Source organism: Ictidomys tridecemlineatus, chromosome 12 (assembly GCF_052094955.1).
Source record: "Ictidomys tridecemlineatus isolate mIctTri1 chromosome 12, mIctTri1.hap1, whole genome shotgun sequence".
NCBI lineage: Eukaryota > Metazoa > Chordata > Mammalia > Rodentia > Sciuridae > Ictidomys > Ictidomys tridecemlineatus.
The window spans coordinates 68,717,544-68,740,207 of record NC_135488.1 but is presented as its reverse complement, the minus strand read 5'-3'; the positions used below and the strand labels follow the sequence as shown (position 1 = coordinate 68,740,207).

At 38.7% G+C, this 22,664-nt stretch overlaps 1 protein-coding gene across 2 annotated transcripts in view; it reads right to left on the bottom strand.

The window, feature by feature from the left end:
* Positions 1 to 22,064, bottom strand: part of Rab1a (RAB1A, member RAS oncogene family) — a 31,473-nt gene extending 9,409 nt beyond the window's left edge. Inside the window, exons 1-3 of one of the 2 annotated variants that reach the window (XM_005322072.5) lie at positions 21,817 to 22,062; positions 3,128 to 3,200; positions 38 to 133 (exon numbers count right to left, since the gene is read on the bottom strand). In XM_005322072.5, the coding sequence (XP_005322129.1) occupies positions 38 to 133; positions 3,128 to 3,200; positions 21,817 to 21,839 (192 nt within the window). In that variant the 5' untranslated portion in view covers positions 21,840 to 22,062. Of the gene's footprint in view, positions 1 to 37; positions 134 to 3,127; positions 3,201 to 21,816 lie in introns of both variants that reach the window. The other variant, XM_040271366.2, reaches the window with a different exon arrangement.
* Between the last annotated feature and the right edge of the window lie 600 nt (positions 22,065 to 22,664).

Here is a 22,664-nt window from a genome sequence, read left to right as displayed (position 1 = left end):
AATTTCCCAAAGGAATTTCCAACTAAAAGCCACTTACTATTTGAAGCTTGATTGTTTTCCCATCTAACTCTATAGTTCTTATTTTGAAATCCACACCAATTGTGCTGATGTAGCTTTCTGTATATGTGTCATCCTGCAGTGGGAAAAAAGTTAATAATGAACAATGTTCAGTAAATTTTTAAATGTTTACTTTTACCAATAGTCAAAGTTTATTCTGTTTTTGTTTTTTGTGGTGCTAGAGATAAACCTCACACATGCTAGGCAAGCACTCTACCATGGAGCTTCATTCCTAACTCTGAAGTTAATAAAGTTTATAAAATGTTGATAAGAGCCCTCTACCCTGCTCTAGTACTCACTTCATGTTCTGAATACTAGTTAACAGTAGTTTCTTTTGTCCTTAAGATTTTTTCAATAGCAAATCATTTTGTTCCCAAATACCTTTTTACCAATTCCTTACACATATCATAAATAAAAATATTTTATAAGTGTGATTATAAATGATTTTTCTATTTATTCCATCCATACATCCACCTACCTACATTTCTGAAATAGGATCTTGCAACATTGCCCACACTAGTCTCTTGAGCTCAAATGATCCCCCCACCTCAGCCTCCCAAATGCTGGGACCACAGATGCATGCCCAATATAAATACTTTCTCTAATTGCTATCCAGCAAAACTCTTGCTCCCCACCCACCCAATTTATTCATCACAAAATATGATTAGACTTCACTCCCTCCTGGATTTTTTTTTTTAAACAAATCAACTGTATTTGCTAGTCATGATTTTTCCCCCAGTACTGGGGACTGTACCCAGAGGTGGTCTACTACTGAGCCACATCCTCAACCTTTTCATTTTTTAAGACAAGGTCTTGTGAAGTTGCCCAGGTTGGCCAAGAAATTCAGATCCTCCTGCCTTAGTCTGCTAAGCAGCTGAATTACTAGTGTGCACCATAGTTATGGTGGGGTTTCTTTTGGCTACACTGGAGATTGAACACATTGTACTAGGCAAGCTCTCTAGCACTGAACTATTATGATTCTTTAAATTGACATGTAAGGCGCAAAAAACTCACCCTTCTAAAGTATACAACTGGACTTTAGTACATAAACAAGTTTGCATAATTGTCACCAGTATTTAATTTCATAATATTTTATGACCCCAAAAGGAACCCTATACTCATTAACAGCCCCACAGCCCCTCCCTATTTCTACTTTGTCTCTGTAGACTTGGACATTATGGACATTTCATATAAATGGAATCACATAATATGTGGTGTTTTGTGTCTAGTTTCTTTTACTTAGCATGTTTTCAAGCTTAGTCCATATCGTAATATATATCAGTACTTCATTTTTATGGATGAATAGCATTCCATTGTATGAATACAACATATTTTGTTTAACGACTCTTAGATATCTGGGTTGTTTCCACTTTTTGCTTATTGTGAATAATGCTACTATGAATTTATGTACACCAGTTTTCATGTAACACATTATTTGTCAATTTTTTAACCCAATGTTAAACTTTTAAAATTGCATCTGTTTCTCTAAAGTCATAACATTTTACTCAGAATGAAAACACTTTTAAGTGGGGGAAGGAAATAAAAGTATTTTGTGAAGCCAGGTAAGGTGGTACATCATGCTTATATTCCAGCAACTCAGGAGGCTGAGGAAGGAGGATCATAAGTTTGAGGTCAGCTTGGACAACCCAGCAAGACCCTGTCTTAAAATAAAAATTAAAAGGGTTGAGAATGTAGCTCAGTAGTAGAGTATATAAGAAAATGTCTAAAACCGAGTACAGTGGTGTACACCTATAATCCCAGAGATTCAGGAGGCTCAGGCAGGAATATCTCAAGTTCGAGGTCAGTCTGAGCATCTCAGTGAAACCCTGTCTCAAAATAAAAATATAGCTCAGTAGTCAAGCACCCCTGGATTCAATGCCCAATACTCCCAAATGAAGAAAAGACAATCTCACTCCATTTGAAAAAATGTCTGCCCAGCTACCCAATTCTGCGTAACTACAGTTTATCTGTTAACTGGTTCTTTAATGTTTAGAGGGAAAAACCCAACAAAAAAAGAAGCTAATTCAACTCAAATCAACTACTCTAATACTTTTCTGAGACAACCAACACACCCTAGTATGCAGTGAAGTGCTTTATGTGTACTTCCTATTTCTTCACATGGGTCTTTAAGAATCAAATTTTTTTAAAAAATTAATAATTTTTACTATTTTTGTTAAGGACATTCTTAGGTGAAAATGGTTTTTCAGGGTAGGGGAGCATATCAGTGCACAAAGGTGAAGAATATCATGACTGTGATTACAGTTTGGTTTTTAACACTACCTTAATGTGTATCCAAGATGCCAGCAGCAGTTTTAGCCACCAATGCTTTTGCACCATCACAGCAAATATCAGCACAGTGAAAAAGGTAAATGTTTTTTGTTGGTATAGTTCCTAATTAAATATTTACTTACGGTTCAGTGATAAAAGAGATTGCCTAGCATGCATGAGGCCCTGAGTTTGATCCCCAGCATCATAAAAAACAAATCTAACATTAGAATACTACTACAAAGACCCTGAGAGGGTCTTGATAACCCCTAGCAGTCTTTAGTCCATATTTTAAGAACCAAAGATCTATACAGTGAGAAGGGAAACATGCTAAATTTAAAGGTAGTTTTTAATCATTAAAAATTAAGGAGACTGTGGATTGTATTATGACAAAAGTCAGATTTCTGTGAGTTTCTGCATATAGAACGCCATGCCATTGTCCAACAAAGTTTCTACTAGGTCCTACTTTTTCTCTTTGTTCTATTAAAATTTAACTTGAAGGTTTCTTTTCATGTCAATTTCAACACAAGCCAACTATTTCCCCTTAACACCTATTAGAATGAACCACTGTGTGACTTCTACCAAAATATCAGACACTCTGATTTTATAACCACATTTTGGTGTATTTCTTTAAACGGCAACATTTATTTAACAATCCCAGTTTACCACTAGGGATGTACAACTGTAGTTTTAAATGTGTATTAATTCTGGAAGAAATAAATTTACTCAGAATAAAAACCTTTTTGTCTACATAGAAAATACAGCATTAACTGTATTATTATAAAGCACTTTAAATTCAACTTACTGCAAACCTAAGAAGGAGGCAAGACTTTCCAACCCCGGAGTCGCCAATCAGAAGTAACTTGAATAAATAATCACTGCAAAAAGAAAACAAAAATCACATTAATAAAAAGTATATTGCATTGTAATTTCCATAATGATAAGAACATGGTTTTTAAAAATAAAAAAAATTTAAAAAAAAGAACACATGGATAATATTAACAGCTCACTGTGAGGACTATAGCTCCTGAAAAACCCATGCATGGCTTAAAAGAAGCCAAAACTAGAACCAAAAGCAACTCTTACTAAACATGACAGAATTACATAAAAGGAAGATAGTCAATAAAACCCATGTCACTGAGACCCCTGAACTTCCTCTTCCAAGGAAAAAAATGAAAGGAAATATATGTGATACACATTCCTGAAGAGCCCAAACAAATTCCAGTTCCTCTACAGAATTAGAAGAGAAAGTTAAATGTCTATTGTTCCAACCAATGAATGTATTAGGGTTTCCTTCAAATTCCAAAACCAAATCATTACTTCATGACATTCCTCCAATGAAAGGGATTTTATGATCCTTTCCCAGCATCCCACCTGGAATTTTCCCTCAAAAAACAGATCATTTCTGAAAGACAATATTATAAACTTTTTATGTTAGAAATGTGATAAAACCAAAGGTGATTTATTCAAGCTCAGAACTTTACCAACATTCTAAGCTTGTATTCAAATATCCTTCAAAAACACTGAAAGCTAGACTCTGCCTATGTCCTCTATTATTGCCAGGTCTGACTCAAAAACCAGCCCCCCAAGAATTCCTCCTGGGACCTGAACACAACAATAGATTAGGACTCCAAAGAAATCTTTCATAAATCATTACCAACTCAGACAACTTCCATATGTTCTCAGCAAATTAAAAAAGAGCAGGGGTCTTAGCTCAGTGGTCTTAGCACTTGCCTACATGTGTGAAGCACTGAGGTCGATTCTCAAGGCCACATATAAATAAAGGTCCATCAACAATTAAAAAAAAGTTTAAGAAACATTCAAAAGGACAACAGATCAAGAATTTACAAATTCTTTTTTATTGACAAAGTATATATGGTTTCCAATTTTCTCATTTGTGTCAAAAGTGAGAAAATTTTAGTTTTCTCATTTTTGTTTCAAATTTTCTCATTTTAGTTTTAAAAGCTAGTATCTACTTAAAGGTGAAAAACAAAAGTCACAAAATTTAAATTAGGTTATATTAGCATTATTTACATAAAATGTAAAACTTTTAGAACTGATTATCTGTGAATATCCACAGAATGTTACCTAGGTTTAGAGAAATAATGCATTATTTTAAATATCATTTTGGTTTTTCCAAATTATGATATGCTCATTGTTCCTAATTATAACTGAAGAATTAAAAAAAAAGTTCTAGCAGTAGCAAAATAGACATACAAAAGGATATTAAAAGCTTAGTAATAAAAGCCCACCTAAAACTAAAAAATAAATTAAAACAAAAAAAAAGCTTAGTAAATCAGAAGCACGACTAGGGTTGTAGCTCAGTGTTACAGTGCTTGCCTAGTACTTGTGAGGGCCCTGCATTCAATCCCTAATGCTACAAAAATTAAAACAAGAACAGAATGAATCATAGTATGAACTAAATAATTAAAATCCTTTCAATTTTAGATTATTTGAATAAACAACCTGAGTCATCTGTACCCAAGGCAATAAAAAGACTGCATTAGGCCACAGATCTTGTCTAAGGTATGGTACCATAAAGATCAAATTCTCTACTTTCAGAGCAACTATAAGGCTGGAAAAAACATGAATACTTCCTAATTGTTACAAATAACAAAGCTTCTAAAACTTAGATTTTAGTCTTAAGCATATGGTGCATGCCTCCAGGGACCTAGGAGGCTATAAAGCAAGTGGATTGTAAATTCAAGGTCTGCCTGGGCAACTTAGACAGTATCGCAAAATAAAATTTTTTAAAAGGGCTAGGAATGTACTGCAGTGGTAGAGTGCTCGCCTAGTATGCAGGAGGCCCCAGGTATGATCCCCAGTAATACAAAAAGGGAAAGCGAAAGGAAGGAGGAAAGAAAGAAAAAGAGTTGGGCTGGGGATGTGGCTCAAGCGGTAGCGCACTCGCCTGGCATGTGTGCGCCCCAGGTTCGATCCTCAGCACCACATACAAACAAAGATGTTGTGTCCGCCGAGAACTAAAAAATAAATATTAAAAATTCTCTCTCTCTCTCCTCTCTCACTCTCTCTTTAAAAAAAAAAAAAGAGTAAAAATCTTTAAGTCACTTTTTTCAGTTAATATTAAAGTTTTAAAAACAGTATTTTTATTAGAGATATTTGAGTTTCTAGACATTTCTGTAACTATAATTTACAAAACAGTAAAACTGTCATAGAAAATATACAAACCTAGTAAGCGAGGTCCAGTGACACATGCCTGTAACAGCAGCAGAGACTTGGGAGCCTGAGGCATGAGGATCACCAAGTTCAAGGCCAACCTCAGCAACTTAGTGAGACCTTGTCTCAAAATAAAAACTAAAAAGGGTGGCTATGGAGGCTGAGACAGGAGAGTTCAAAGCCAGCCTAAGCAAAAGCAAGGTGCTAAGCAACTCTGTGAGACCCTATCTCTAAATAAAATACAAAAAAGGGCTGGGAATGTGGCTCAGTGGTTGAGTGCCCCTGAATTCAACTGCCAGTACCCCCCACAAAAAAAAAAAAAAAAAAGTTAGGGATGTACCTCAAAGGTAAAGCGCCCTTGTGTTCAATCTTTACTATACCCTCCCCCCACAATAAAGCACACAGGAACCAACCTGAAAATTCGCTGAATGAATAAGCCAAAATAATTTTGAGCCACAACCAGGTATGGTGGCACATGCCTATAATCCCAGCAGCCCGGGAGAATGAGGCAGGAGGATTAAAAGTTCGAAGCCAACTTGAAGAATGTAGTGAGGCCGTAAACAATTTAGGGGAGACCATCTCAAAATAAAACATAAAAAGGGTTGGGGATGTGTCTCAGTAATTAAGCACCCATGGGTTCAATCCCTGGTACCAAAATAATAACATCAACAACAATGATAATTTGAACCACAAAGTAAACAACCATGTATTGCTGGATTGTAACTCAAAGAACAAATATCCTTGAATCTACACTAGTATAAATTAAATAAATGGGAGAAGAGGGGGCTGTGGCTGTAGCTCAGTGGTAGAGCACTTGCCTCGCATGTATAAGGCACTGGGTTCAATCCTCAGCACCACATAAAAATAAAGATATTTTTTAAATAAATTTTTTTTTAAATGGGAGGAGACAAATCTTCCCTAATAGGAAAATTCCCATAATATATGTAGAAGAAATAAGAGAAACAGATCAATAGATCTCCACATTATTAACTGCTGTGTGGGGGATCTACTGCCAAGTAGCTTTAATTAGTGGATAAAATTTAGAAGGAGAAGCAAGATACAGTGGTGCATATGTGTAATCCCAGCTACTCAGGAAGCTGAGGCAGGAGGACTGCACATTCAAGACCAGTCTGGGCAACATAGTGAAATCCTATTTCAAAAATATTTAAAAGGGTTGAGGATGTGACTCAGTGGCACAGCACCAGCCTAGCACACTTAAGGCCCTGGGGTCAATCAATCCCCAGTACCACAAAAATAAACCTTAAAGGAGAAACAGGATATTTGCATAGCAAAGAATGTCCCCCAAAGTGTTTATTTCTGGTGGCTTTAACATATCCCACAAGTTATTTGACTATTCCTCCCACAAGGAGGAGTGAACTGTACAATACTTGATTGGTTTCTAATAAACAGTGTTATCAAAAGGAGAAAATTGGGGCTGGGGCCATAGCTCAATGGTAGAGCTAGAGTGCTTGCCTCACACAAGTGAGGCACTGGGTTCAATCCTCAGGACCACATAATAAAAAAGATATTGTGGGCTGGAGATGTGGCTCAAGCGGCAGAGAGCTAGCCTGGCATGCGTGCGGCCCGGGTTCGATCCTCAGCACCACATACAAAAACAAAGATCTTGTGTCCGCCGAAAACTAAAAAATAAATATTAAAAAATTCTCTCTTTTTTAAAAAAAAAAGATATTGTGTTCATCTCAACTAAAAAATATTAAAAGAAGAAAATAATAACTTCACTGTGGAGAAACCTGACATTTCTTTAAGTATGTGGTGAAGGTGGGGCTGGGGATGTGGCTCAAGCGGTAGCGCCCTCGCCTGGCATGCGTGCGGCCCGGGTTCGATCCTCAGCACCACATACAAACAAATGTTGTGTCCGCCGAAAACCCAAACATAAATATTAAAATTCTCTCTTTAAAAAAAAAATTATGTGGTGAAGGTAATAACCAGTAATGTTCCAGTAATAAGCCCAGAAATAATTTTCCAGTAATGAGAATATCATCAGTATGACCAGCAATTATATCATATTGACATCACATGTCTTCTGATGTGATATGATGAACAGACTTCTGTGGTTCCTGTGTTATTTTCCAAAAAAAAATCTATAAACCCCATCTAATCATGTGAAAACAAACACAAACTGATGGACATTCTATAAAATCCAGTGCTTATTAGCACTCTTCAAAAGTGTCAAGATTAGCAACTTGAGAGGCTGAGGCAGGAGGATCTTAAGTTGCAGACTAGCCTCAGCAATTTAGCAAGGTCCTCAGCAATTTAGCAAGACTCTGTCTCAAAATAAAGATTTGAAAGGGGGCTAGGGATATGGCTCAGTGGTACAGCACCTCTGGGTCTAATCCTTAGTACAAAAAAAAAAAAAGTGTCAAGATCATTTTTATACTGTGTGCATGTACAGATATGTAACAACAAATCCCATCATTATGTACAACTATTATCCACCAATAAAAAAAAATGTGGGGGAAAAGAAGAGTTAAGATCATGAAAATAGGAGAGATTAAGAAATTCAGATTGAAGGTGACTAACATAACAAAACACCTAAATACAACATGGTATTCTGAATTAGATCCTAGCATAGTAAAAGTAGAAAACTGAAGAAATTAGTATAAAGTCTACATTTTAGGGAGCAATGAACCAAGGTTAATTTCTTAATTTGTCAAATGAGCCATGTACACAAGATGTTAATATTGTGGAAAGCTGGATGAAGAATAACACATAGGAACTCTCTACATTGTTTCTTCAACTCTGATGAATCTAAATTTAGTTCAAAATAAAACATTTAGGGCTGGAGATGTGGCTCAAGCGGTAGCACGCTCGCCTGGCATGCGTGTGGCCCGGGTTCGATCCTCAGCACCACATACCAACAAAGATGTTGTGTCTGCCAAAAACTAAAAAATAAATATTAAAAAATTCTCTCTCTCTCTCTCCCTCTCTCTCTCTCACTCTATCTTTAAAAAAAAATTTAAAGAACCACTAACAATACTAACAATGATGAAGAAATGAACAAAATAGGTACCAACAACAATCCCTTCAAAAAAGCAGCTCCTGCTGGGCACAGTGGCACACCCATGTAATCCCAGCAATTCAGGGGGCTGAGGCAAGAGGACTGCAATTTCCAGGCCACCCTGGGCAACTAAGGGACAACCTGTCTCAAAATAAAAAATAAAAAAGGGTTAGGGATGTAGCTCAGTGGAAGCATACATCTAGATTCAACCCCAGTACTGAGGGGAAAAAAAATAAAGTTAGCTCCTGATTTTATTGATACACACACACACACACACACACACACACACACACACACTCATGAGATACTTTGTTTTCCATTTTGTAATCAAATCATAAATCATGAATTTGTAAAATCACTTCTAAAAGTCGATTTTGAAGCACATTAAGGAATTCTTTTCAACTGCTTGAATTTATATTACCATGAGCAATGACATTAAATTTAAGTATCAAATTCAGAGGACAGGGGTTAGGGATGTGGCTCAGTACTAAGGCACCTGCTTATTAGCAATGCTTGAAGACTCTGGTTCCAACCAGACACCACAAAAAAATACAGATCATTCAATGAGAAAGTTAAAACATGCAGGTAGGAATGGCATCACTTAAGGCTGAATGAAAAGGAGGAGACTGGGGGAAATTGGTAGGCTTTTCACAATTGAATGACTGAGTATCAAAGACAATAACAAGTGAAAAAAATATTTTTGCTATCAATTCCTCCTGAAGTCAGCTCATGGTCTACCTTAGTGACACTGGAGATTTCAAGAGTAAAACACAAACAATGTGGTCCAGTAAGAATGAATTTTATTCTATCTATCCAGTTTTCATGAAGTTAAATGATAATGGCAAAAAATGTATCCTTTTTTTGGTCAACATGTTAGAATGATCTTTTGCTTAAATGAGATGAGGAAAATATGAACTATACATTCTATTCCAGATCAGCGAAAGGCTAACCCCAAAATGCTTGATTGAACTTTCAGATTAGAGCTTTACTTCCATTATTTATACAATATTCTTGAAAAAATTACTAATACAAGTCAAACATGGTAGCTCACACCTGTAATCCAATTATTCAGGATAGTAAGACAGAAGGAACACAAGTTCAAAGCCAGTCTGGGCAACTTAGATCTAAAAAAAAAAAAACTTAGGCACACATAAAAAAGATTTGGAAAAATGCAGACTTCTAAACTGCAGCATCACAGCTGACCTTTTTTTTTGGGGGGGGGGAGTTACTGGGAATGGAACTCAGGCACTCAACCACTGAGCCACATCCACAGGCCTATTTTGTATTTTATTTAGAGACAGTGTCTCACTGAGTTGCTTAGCACCTTGTTTTTGCTGAGGATGGCTTTGAATTCAAGATCCTTGAGCCAATGCAGAGGTGCACACCTGTAATCCCAGCAGCTCAGGAGGCTGAGGCAGGAGGATTATGAGTTCAAAGCCAGACTCAGCAACTTAGTGAGGCATTTAGCAACTCAGCAAGACCCTGTCTCTCAATAAAATATAAAAAGAGCTGGAAATGTGGCTCAGTGGTTGAGCACACCTGGGTTCAATTCTCAATACCAAAAAAAAAAAAAGATCCTCCTGCCTCATCTTTGTGGGATTGTAGGTGCGCACCACCCGCACAGCTTGACATTTCTTTTGTATATCTTTTTTAAGCAGCCTATATAGCCTTACCTCTACTCCTGTTATGTCACCATCTTAAAACTTACAGGAGCAAGGAGATCTCAGAAACACTTCTTGTTTTCTTTTGTAGTAATGGCATCAAAACCAGGGTCTTGCACATGCTAAGCCCACAGTCTATCACTGAGCTACACTCAAGCCTCCCAACTTTTGTTTTGTTTTTTAATTGAAATTGGATCTCATTATGTTGTCTGTCCTGGCCTTGAATTCCTGAGCTCAAGTGATCCTCCCAAGTAGCCAGGACTACAGGTGTGTACCACCTCGCCAAACAAGAACAGTTTGACATAACATTTTCTCACAATACAGCCTCTAAAAGCAACCTAGGTTGTTAGGGGATGTAGCCCAGTGGCACAGCATTGCCTAGCATGCACAAGACCCTGGGTTCAATTCCCAGAACCAAAAAAGAAGAAAAATTCAAAAAAATACAAAATTAAAAATAGGCTGTCCTGAACTTCTAATGATAGAATTCTTTACCTTCATACCAAGGAGGTTGAAAAAGCACCAAAATCCATATGTGACACTTGCCCATGCTTCCAAGGGTGCTGTGAGACCTTAAATTCTTATAAGATTGCCTAAAATAAAAAACATTCCAGCCAGGCCTATAGTGGTTCCATGTGTTAAAAAGTGTCGGTGATAAATCCAAGCATATTTTTCTTACTGCGGAACAGATAATCAATGCAAAAGTTTCAAAGGCACAAGCAAAAAGCCAGAAGAACTAAATATAGAAATGAAGCTTCTAGGCTGGGGGTACTGCTCAGTGGTAGAATACTTGCCTAGCATGCACAGGGCCCTAGGCTCAATTCCTAGTGGATGTATGTCTGTGTGTGTGTGTGTGTGTGTGTTGTGTATGTATACATACACAACACACACACATAAATAAATAAATCTCTGTTCCTATGATCAACCACTAAAATTACTTGTTTTTCTTTGTTAGAGACAATACCTTAATCTTCTACGTTTTATTTTAGTTGTGTTTAGAATATTTCAAAAATTCAAAGCTGAATTCTGAAAATGAAGGAAGCTTTGGTAAGGCAGAAGGAAGTGCTCAGTGATACAAGAGAACAAAAGATTAGACAGTTTTGCAATACATATACAACAAACATTTGCTGAAAAACACCAATGAGGGAATGAATGGATGTAACCATGCTCTACCACCTTACCTCTCAAAGCTTGCATGGGTTCTGAAGCTAGAAACACCTTTATTAGATTCAGTTTCTATCCAATACAAGTTACTCAAAAGTTTGATTAACACCCACCACCACCCAAATTAGGTTTATCAAGATTAGGAAAAAGGTCTCTGATCTGCATAGTGACATACACCTGTAATATTAGCTACTTGGGAGGTTGAGGCAGAAGGATATAAAGTTTGAGGCTAGTTTGGGAAACTTAGCAAGACTGTCTCAAAATAAAAAATAAAAAGGACTAGGTATATATAGCTCAGTAGTAAAGCACACCTGGGTTCAATCCCCAGTACCATGAAAAAAAAAAGGAGGTCTCTAAAACATTTATCACAATGTCTGTCACATGATAGGAGCACAATAAGTACTCAAGTATTTTTCCTTCCTCCCTCTGAAATACAAGGTAACTTACTAAAAACTTTCAAAGGTACAGACAAAAACTTTAAGGCTATTTTATTCAAAGCTTCTATTCAGATGAATGAAGAATGAAAAACAATCACAGGAGTCTTCCAATTTAAAGGGAAAGTTTAAAAATCACTAGCTAATAGTTATATAAGTAGTATGACCATATCAGACATAACTATCAAAGCCTAGTAACATAAAATACTAACATGGTCTCTAGCCAAGTGTGCCGTCTACAAGACAGTTCTCTGCCTCACTTGCTTTTTTAATCACAAAGACTTCCATGACTTCTAAGGACCCCAAGTATAAATATCCAAGAGCACTCAAGAGCACACACACGGGCTGGGGATGTGGCTCAAGTGGTAGCGCGCTCGCCTGGCGTGCGTGCGGCCCGGGTTCGATCCTCAGCACCACATACCAACAAAGATGTTGTGTCCGCCGAGAACTAAAAAATAAATATTAAAAATCCTCTCTCTCTCTCTCTCTCTCTCTCTCTCTCTCTCCTCTCTCACTCTCTCTTTAAAAAAAAAAAAAAAAAAAAAAAAAAAGAGCACACACACACACAAAAAAAAAAAAAAAAAAAACCTGAAAATGGATACTTATTTATATCAATCAACACAAGACTTGAAGGACAAAGTCAAAGGTCCATTCAAACCTAACATGTATTCTCCTAATGAACCCTTAAGGGTGGGAGGAGGGGGGGTAATTAGGTAATTAAATTAAGGATCGAACCCAGGGGTACTTTATAACTGAGCTACAACCCCAGCCCTTTCTTCAAATTTTTATTTTGAGACAGGGTCTTATACTAAGTTGCTTAGGGCCTTGCTAAACTGTTGAAGCTGGATATGATTTTTGATATCACCTGTGCCTGAGCCTCCCAAATTGCTAGGATTACAGCAGCGCTGGGCATCCCTTAACATTTCTAAAGAGACCTCTCTATTGTAGTGTTGTTACATGAGGAAACATTCAGAAAAGTTAATCATAAATTCTTAAATTAAGAGCCACAAATTTGGGCTGGGAATATGGGATATAGCTCAGTTTGTAAAGTGCTTGCCTTGTATGCACCAGGCCCTGGGTTCTAGCCCCAGCAACACACACACACACACACACACACACACACACACACCAAAAAAAAAAAAAAAAAGTCCACAAACTGGACCAGCCACTGTGGTACACGCCTGTAATCCCAGGAGCAGGGTAGCTGAGACAGGAAATCTCGAAATCAAAGCCAGACTCAGCAACTTAGCAAGGCCCTAAACAACTCAGTGAGACCCTATTTCAAAATAAAATACAAAATAGGGCTGGGGATGTGGCTCAGTAGCCGAGTGCCCCTGGATTCAATCCCTGGTACCCTGCCCCCTCAAACCAAAAAGAGAGTCCACAAACTGGACAGGTTGGTACATCCCTGTAATCCCAGTGGCTTGGGAGGCTAAGGCAGGAGAATTGCAAGTTCAAAGCCAGCCTCAGCAACTTAGCAAGGCCCTAAGCAACTCAATGAGACCCTCTCTCTACATAAAAATACAAAAAAAAGGGATGGGGATGTGACTCAGTAGTTGAGTGCCCCTGAAAAAAAACAAACAAGAGTCCACAAAAATGGCAGGAGCCTAATTACCTGACTTGGATTTTAATTTCCCAGGGCTGGGGATACAGTTCAGTGGTTGAGCATCTAAAGGCCCTGGGTTCAATCCCCAGGACTACCCACCCCAACACACATACACATAAACTGAATTCCTAAAAGTAACCATCTGTAGGAAAGTAGAAACAGCATACCAGGACTAAAATCACAGGCCCTTAAAATTCCAATTCTGCCAACAACTCCAAATGCCCTGGGCAAGTCTTTTTAACTCTTTAGTCTGATCTTTGTTTCTTCATCTTTAAAACTAGGACAATATGAAGGCTAGGGTGTAGCAGAATGGTAGAGCAAACGCTTACTTAGAGTGTTGGGAGGCCAGAGGATTTATTCCCTAGCACAAAACAACCATACAAAAACCCTCCTAGGACACTTTTTTAAAGAATTTATTATGAGGATAAAGGAAATAATGTATATATTTAAAGTTTCTGACTAATGGAGGAAACTCATTTTTTTTCAAATTGTCTTTAATTGACTCCACCCCAAGACTAGCATATCAAGGTTTCTAGAGAATCCTCAATGTTGAGCTCCTCTCCACTTAAAACAAACTTCCTGTAATAACAGAATTCTCAGGCCCCTTCTACAAATTTTTTGCACTATTTCACTATCCTATTCTTTAAATTTATCACAGTATTTAACTTGTTGGCTGGGGGTGTAGCCCTGTGGTAGAGCGTTTGCCTAGCATTCACAAGGCCCTGGGTTTGAGTCCCTAGTGTCAGGAAAATAAGTAAATATGGACAGAACCAGGTTTTTTGTTTTTTGTTTGTTTTTTGTTTTTGACAGAAAAAGGGAGGACCAAATCATCAAAATAAAATCATGCCCCAAAACATCACATTTTAAAACTCAAATGAAGACTGGGAATATAGCTCACCAACACCATAAAAAAGTAAAATATGTATTTTTAAATGTTCCTAGAGGTCACAGGAGTACATATCTATAAATGGGTCAAGAATATGTGTCCAAAAATCAAGAAAATGGAAAATATCTATAGGCAAAGTAGGAAAAAAATAAATATTTCTACTTAAGCACTATTATTATGCAAGGAAACACATTCAGAAAAGTTAAATGGATTCTTGTGCTTGGAAAAATTCAATTATATAATTCACTCAGTTTCATCTTTAAAGTAAATTTGAGAGGCTGACCCTCTTAAATGCCCTGTATAAAAACCCTAGTCAGCCAGGTGTGGTGGCACACATCTGTAATCCCAGCAGCTCAGGAGGCTCAGATAAGAGGATGGCAAGTTCAAAGCCAGCAACAGCAAGGCGCTAAGCAACTCAGTGAGACCCGTCTCTAAATAAAATACACAACAGGGCTGGAGATGTGTCTCAGTGGTTGAGCACCCCTGGGTTCAAACCCCAGTACCAAAAAAAGAAGGAAAAAAAAAAAAACATAGTCAAGTGGCTGGCACAAAGAGTAGTGGATACTTCTTAAACAATACTTGTCATTAAAAAGTGATGGTGGCCAGGCATGGTGGCGCACACATTTGGCGCACACATGTGGCGCACACATGGGAGACTGAGGCAGGAGAATCACAAGTTCGAGGCCAGCCTTTAGGCCAACTTTGAGAGACCCTATCTCAAAATAAAAAATAAAAAGGGCTGGGGCATGCTCAGTGATTAAGCGCCCCTGGGATCAATCTCTGAATCTGTTTACCAAAAAAAATTAAAAAGGTGATGTTTCACCTCTGAGCAAATGCAACATAATTACTTGTCAGAATTAAGAATCTGCAAACACAACAAAATAAACTTAATTAGACTTTATCATAATCTTGAGATTTAAATAAGGCAGGATGTTCTGGCCAACTGAGCCAACCAGTCACAAAAGTAACAAGGAAAACTTCATTTCCTAGTTTTCCTTCCAAACCCTATTTCTTATGCTTTAGTTGGCCAACAAACCAAGAAACACTTTGTTCTCTGGCTCCTCAGGGGTTCAGAACCCCACCACCACCACCTACATATATCATTCCACCATTATCCTTTTATAATTTGAAACATTCCCAGGGTGGTGCCAAAGAAAAACCAAGACCTAGGTTTTCTTCCCTAAATTCTATTCCTGACATCAAAGCAGCAATCTCAGCCCCACCTTCTACAGGAAAACAGAGTAATAGTCTGACCAGTCTCTCCCTCTAATGAGGAAAAAAAAAAATCTGGGCATTTTGCCCAAATCTCTTACTAAAACTCCTAAGTGAAATTAGACAAAGAATGATAAAAAGCTGATAAGCTACATGTCTAAAATATCTTATGCATTAGCAACTCTAGTCTCAATTTTGATTTAAGACATTCTAAGTTGATTATTAGCAAATCTTTAAAAATCTCAACGTCTTAAAGTCTTTTATTTTACTCTAAACATCTTCAAATTATCAGAAGAGAAGGAAAAGTAGACAGCATTTGCAAAAAGAAATTATTCTTTACTACTGGAAATAAAACTTAGCAGCTCAGGAGGCTAAGGCATGAAGAAAGAGTTCAAAGCCAGCCTCAACAATTTAGTGAGGTCCTAAACAATTCAGCAAGACCTTGTCTCTAAATAAAATACACACACACAAAAAAAAAAAAATACACAAAAGCGCTGGAGATGTGGCTCAGTGGAGTTAAGCGCCCCTGGGTTCAAACCCCAGTATCCAATCAATCAATCAATCAATCAATCAATCGAATTTAGCTGGCACAAGCTGTAGTCCCAGCTACTCAGGTGGCTGAGATAAAAGGATCCTAAGTTTGATGGAAACCCTATCTTTAAAAATAAAATAAAATAAAATAAAAAGCACTGGGGATGCAGCTTAGTAGTAAATCCACCAAACTAGAAAATTACCAAAGTAACACTTGATTTCAAAGCTCTTTCATCTTTAAAGCAACCTTTTTCTGCTAATTGGGTGTGGGGTTGTGGTTCAGCGGTAGAATACTCCAGGCCCTGGCCTGGTTCAATTCCCACCACCACCAAAACAAAAAAAAAAAAAAAATTAATATATAAATTTTATGGCACAAAATTGTCAACTTTCCTATTTTAAGTTAATTATGATAAAAAAGAAAAAAAATTTTGGAACCCGGGATTTAACCCAGGGACACTTAACCACTGTGCAACATTCCCAGCCCTTTTTATTTTGAGGCTTGGTTTTGCTAAATTGCCCAGGCAGGCTTTGAATTTGCGATGGTCCTCCTTTAGCCTCCTGAGTAGCTGGGATTACAGGTGTGCATCACCACATCCAGCAAAAAGTAAATTTTTAAATGTAAGATTTCAGTTCGTATCTATAAATGATCCCATAAGATCATCCCATTCACAAACACAAAAAAAAAAAATGTGAGTACATTTTGTGGAGACTCTTATAAACTTAAATTACCCAAAGAATTACAGATTTGATTCTTTGCTGACACTTAAAAATCATATTCTGGACCATAAAAATACAGTTATTGGGCTGTGATTGTGGCTTAGTGGTAAAGCATTTGCCTAGCACATGTGAGGCACTGGATTTGATCCTCAGCACCACATTTTAAAAAAACAAATGAAATAATCTTATAAAAATGACTTTATTAAAAAAGAATAGTTATTTTTCTTCTTTAAACTTTTTGGAGGGGAGTGGGTGTGATCCCCCAGAATCATAAAAATAAACAAATAAATGAAAAATCACTAACAAAAAAACTGTATAAAAGCCAGGAATATTCCTAATGAAATCATACTGTCAGATAACAAAACTGACCTCCTTTTTACTTTCAAATATTTAAAGGAAATAATGTGAGGGCTGGGAATGTAGCTCAATGGTAGAGTACTCGCCTACCAAGCCCAAGGATCTGGTTCAATCCACCATTGCAGAAAAGCAAATTAAAAACTGACAAAATTGAGACTGAGAGACATATTTTTAAAGAGGAAAAGAAAAGCTAAAGACAAAGTAATCCCTTTAAAATCTGTATTTAAAAACTACCATTTTAAAAAAATAAATAAATCAGGCCCAAGAGCACACATCTGTAATCCCAGTAGCTCAAGAGGCTGGCAGGAGGATCTTGAGTTCAAAGTCAGCCTCAGCAATTAGTGAGGCTCTAAACAACTTAGCAAGATCCTATTACAAACAAATAAAATAAAATAAAAAAGGAGTAAGGATGGGATTCAGTAGTTAAGTACAACTGGGTTCACCCAGAACCAAAAATAAAAATAAACTACAATAGATAGAAGTAGACTACTACTTTTCTACTATAGTTCACTGGTACATCAAAGATGGGTCCACGCGTTTTATTTTCAATACATTTATTAAGACATATCTAATATATTCTTTAAGACAAAATTATTTTCTTGACACTAAAAAAATTCACTAGAAGTATTGTGAAAAATGTTTCTGGTATGAAAATAATGTTAAGTACTTCTTAACTAGTGCTTCATCACCTGGTTCAGAAAAATCAAAATTTTTTTTCCTCAAGAAAAAGGAAAGTTTTGACCTTTTCTGCCTACTTTTCCAGTTGCTTTTTTTATTTGCAGTTGAAATTGCTAACAAGCCAGTCATCACCTTTAATTTCTACCTTAAAGACAACCCTGGATTGTAATTTATCCCCAAATCAATCTAATACAACAGAAAGCAGTCAAAGGGACAGATTAAATACAACCATTATTTTGGGGCTAAGTAATGGTGACAGAACTCAGGGATGTTTCACCACTGAGCAACATCTCAGTCCTTTTTTATTTTGAGACAAAGACTCCCTGAACTGGTCAGACTGATCTTGAACTTGCAAACTTCCTGCCTCAGCCTCCTGAGTAGCTAGGATCATAGACATGTACCATCATACCCAGCATAAAATTCTATCATCAAAGCTCAACATTTTTTTCCTCCTCACCCCTAAACCAAAAGCTTACAACTTAAGGATCATAAAAGAGCATTCAGTAATAAAACTAGCGAGAAGTAATCTCATGTCAACCAATATAAATCTACAATCCTACTCCTCCTTAAAGAAAATTTTTTCTTTTGTCAACATCTTATTTTCTCACAAAATTCTTAGCAGCACCCATTCGGTACACCTTTAAGTTTCTAAAAAGAATGAGACAAATTATTAGCTGATAAACTAAAGCAAGTAAAGGAACACTTGGGATACAATTGTAAGCATTAGTTACTACTCCATTCATTAGTTACTAAATCAAAATTCTGAAATCAGGAAAAGCCCCTGCCCCAACCAAGAGTTTATTTTTTTTTTTCAGAAAGAGAGAGGGAGAGAGAGAATTTTTAATATTTATTTTTTAGTATTTGGCGGACACAACATCTTTATTTGTATGTGGTGCTGAGGATCCAACCCAGGCTGCATGCATGTCAGGCGAGCGCATTACCGCTTGAGCCACATCCCCAGCCCCCCAAGAGTTTAAGATTTTAAAGTTCAAATAAGATATTAAAGAAAACAGACTTTTATCTGGGTGATAAAACACTAATAACAGCCAGGCACAGTGGTGCATGCCTGTAATTCCAGCTACTTGGGAGGCTAAAGGATGGAGGATCATCAGTTGGTGTCCAGCCTCAGCAATTTAATGAGAGCCTGTCTCAAAATAAAAAATAAAGATATGGGGATGTGATTCAGTGGTACCCCTGAGTTCAATCCCCAGTACAAAAATAAATAAAACTCTTAAAATTAACTTTTCTCTGTTTTCCAAATTGGTAAACAAATTTCAAAGACAAAAAACAGGTGAAGACAGATTGTTAAAAGGCTTGTCCTCCTAGTGATGTTACCTTATAAAATATCCAACACCTCATATCACCTTAAGCAATTTTCATTAACACTTTTGCAAAGGTTTTCCCAAACTCCTGGATTATTTTATTAGGCAATCTAGAATACCAACAGAGTAAGCCAAATATTAGAATACTTAATTCTAGGAAAAAAATATAACAACCATTCCTGGAGCCAGGCTCAGTAGTACATGGCCATAATCTCAACCACTCAGGAGGCTGAGGAAGGAGGTTTCAGGCTAAGCCTGTGCAACCTAGCAAGATACTGTCTCAAAAAAAAAAAAAAAGGCTAGGGATTTAGCTGTGGTAAGGTGCTCCTGAGTTTAAGCCCCTGTACCCTCAAAAAAAAAAAATTTAAAAATTTCTGGGTTTGATTCTATTGAGATTATTAAGCTAGAGACCTCAAAAGAAAGAATAATTTCGCACAGTCATATATTTCAGAATTATTGTCCTTGCCATTTATTAGTCGTTTCTCTTCCTCTCCCCTCTTGGAAAATTCTCCTTAATCCCCTACAAATGTAATTGCTAATAATTCTTACAGGTGTCTTTTTTACAGTTTTCCAAAACTCAACAGCCAACCACAACCCACTATCCTCTTCTGAAATTTTATTGCTCTTGATATATGCCAAGCATCTGGAACTTTATGGGTTTATAAGTAGTTAACAAGAATAAAATCTATTTTCCATACTGCATTACAAGTTCCTTGAAGTTAAAAATCATATTCTTAAATCCTAGCACTAATAGAATGATTTATACCACCTAAAGAGTATTTGTGGGGTGCGGTGGCATGAGGTGCTCAGGAGGATCATGAGCTCAAAGCCAGAAGCCAGCCTCAGCAACTTTGAGATGCTAAGCAACTCAGTGAGACCCTGTCTCTAAATAAAATACAAAAATAGGGCTGGGAACTTGGCTCAGTGGTCCCTGAGTTCAATACCGAAAACAAAATGTGTTTACATACTTTCAAATCTCACCACTACCTTAATAGGAATGAGTCCTATGCTATTTTACAAAAAGAGAAACATTCAGAAACTGAGTAACTTATCAAATTTTTATTCAACTAATTAATCTTCAAGATTTATTTAGAGTACTAAATATATTTCACAAGTACAATATATTTCACAAGTACAAGAAACAACAGAGGTTTACAAACCTCCATAAAATGGTCAATCCATACTCCTGACTACCAGGAAAACTACTAATTAGGAACCCCAAGTTCTTCTCTGCTCTACCATGCCAAACCCACAGTCCTTGGAGCCCTTGATAAAGAAAGAAAAAAACTGCCAACACAGCAAATATGTCACTGTAAAAACACTATCCTCAACTTCTTAAAGTATACAGAATTCCAATAAAATACCATGACTTATGTTGAGTGCAAAAGGGGACATTTCAGCATCAAACCACTGTATTACAAAACTTGAAATCAGAATGTATTTTGCAAGAGCCATGTGACAGACACATGACAGTCAGCTAAACTAATGGGTGGACCTTTTAGGGGGAAATCTTTAGCAGTAATTGACTAAAGGACAATTCAACTTTCAAGACAAATACTGATTTGTGCTTTAAAAAAACTTCCCCTAACCCTAAAGGCTTCTGACGCTAAAAAGAAATACCACCTAAATCTCCTCTAGTTATTCATTAATTTATACCTATGTAAACTGGAAGATTTATTTTAAGAGCCATTGAGGAGCCCCTAACAAAGTCTTTCCAAAGGAAAGTGAATACCAATTCCCAAGAAATGTGCCAGGTATGTCACATCTGTTGTGGTGACTTCTTGAGTAAGCAAGAAAAAAGAATACATTAACTTTTCATGACACGTCATGGAACCTCTTTCCCTATCTGCAAGCATTCAAATAGGTAATCTAAAACCTACAGATCTATATAGGTCCCACTTTGAACTTGACAGCAACCTCTTCCTTTTAATTTGGTAGTATCAGAAAGACATTCCTTGGCTTCAGTTGTTTTGTTGTTGTTGCTGACCTACAGAAAATAAAATGACTTAAGTGTCCTCTACAAATGGAAAAAAAAAAATATTCACAAATGCCCAGGTGTTTAGGAGGGCAATGGACCGGCGAGTTCTTCGCAAACTCTTCCAAGAAACAACTCAAAGAGAGAACTAAACATTTTAAATCGCTCCTCACCATCTACTCATTCCCCTCAATCCCACGCAGTCCCGAGAAACATCCATATTACCTGAAACTGGCGGGGAGGGTGGAAGAAGAGAGAGCCAACAAGCTCAGGATTTACCAGTAAAGCTGGTTTCCACCCTGGCGATCCTGACAGCTCCTCAGAGTGCGTGTGGAGGGTCTGCCAGTGCCCTCTAGGAAAGCACCCCCACCCTGCCCCCGCCCCTTAAAAACAAGTCCTCCTTCCAAAGTCACTGCCCTCCGGGAGAGGCTACCCCTTCAGACAGCCCTCCACCCGACGCCCAAACGCCTCGACCCCGCAGTACACCGTTCCTCCGCAGCGGCCGCGCACCCAGGCCCTCCAACCTGACCCCGGCCAGGCCCGGGAGGCTCACCCCTCCGGCCCGGCCCGACCCCTCCCCCAGGCCGCCCCTCCGCCGTCAGACAATGGGGCCCGACTCCCGGACGCCAGCCTCTCCCGCCCCAACACCCTCTCCTCACCCCGGCCAATGCCCCACTCCGGCCCCAGTCCTCTTCGCCCGCTTAAAGCTTCCCCAAGCTGGCCCAAGACCCAGCCGAACGGTGCTCTCCTGCACTCACTATTCGGGATTCATGCTGGACATGTCACTGCAGCTGCCGCCGCCGCCACCGCCGCCCTTGCTGCTGCAGCCGCCGCCCTGACTCTCCGCGCCACGGGTAATTGAAGGAAAGGAATGAGATAGGTTGTTCCGGGAGAGCAAACGTCTTCCCCCACTCCGTCCCCTTAGAACACAATCAGCAGCCGCCGCCACTCAGCTATCGCTTCCACCCAAAATGGCCGCCGGCGAACCAGGAAATAGGGAAGCCTTAGACCAAAGGGCCTTTACATAGCCCAGAGGGCGGCCGCACCGAGTGGCACGCCGGGAAATAGAGTCGCGAGCGCGCCTATGCTTGCAGAGGACCGACGGTGCGGCTCCGCGATCAGCACTCAGCTTCCCGCCAAGCCCTGCGGTTCTGGCGCATGCCCACTTTGAGGGCGTGTAGCCCACCCCATTCCCCACTCCCTCACCCACTAATCTCCTCCCCTCCCTACTCCCCTCCCCGCTGACTCGCTGGCTAGGACTTCGCTCGGACTCCCCCTAGCGGATTGGCTAAGGCCGAGCGGCCCTGGTGATGTCATCAGTGAGACGTGGCAGCCGGGCGAGTCAGTGCCGGACCCGGGAGGGGGGTAGGGAGGGGCGGAGGGCGGTGCCCGCCGCGATAGAGGATGAGCGGGGGTCGGGGGGAATAGGCTCCCGGAGAGGAAAGGAGGGAGGGGTCAGAGCCAGAAGGACGACCCGAGTGTGGGGGCGGGGAGGGAAGGGGGCTCCAAGACAAGCTTGACTGGTGCGGCTTCTGCTGGCTTGACCAGCTTGAGGCCTGCCCCTCCCGGCTAATCTGAGAATGTCGGATCAAAGGACGGAAGGAAA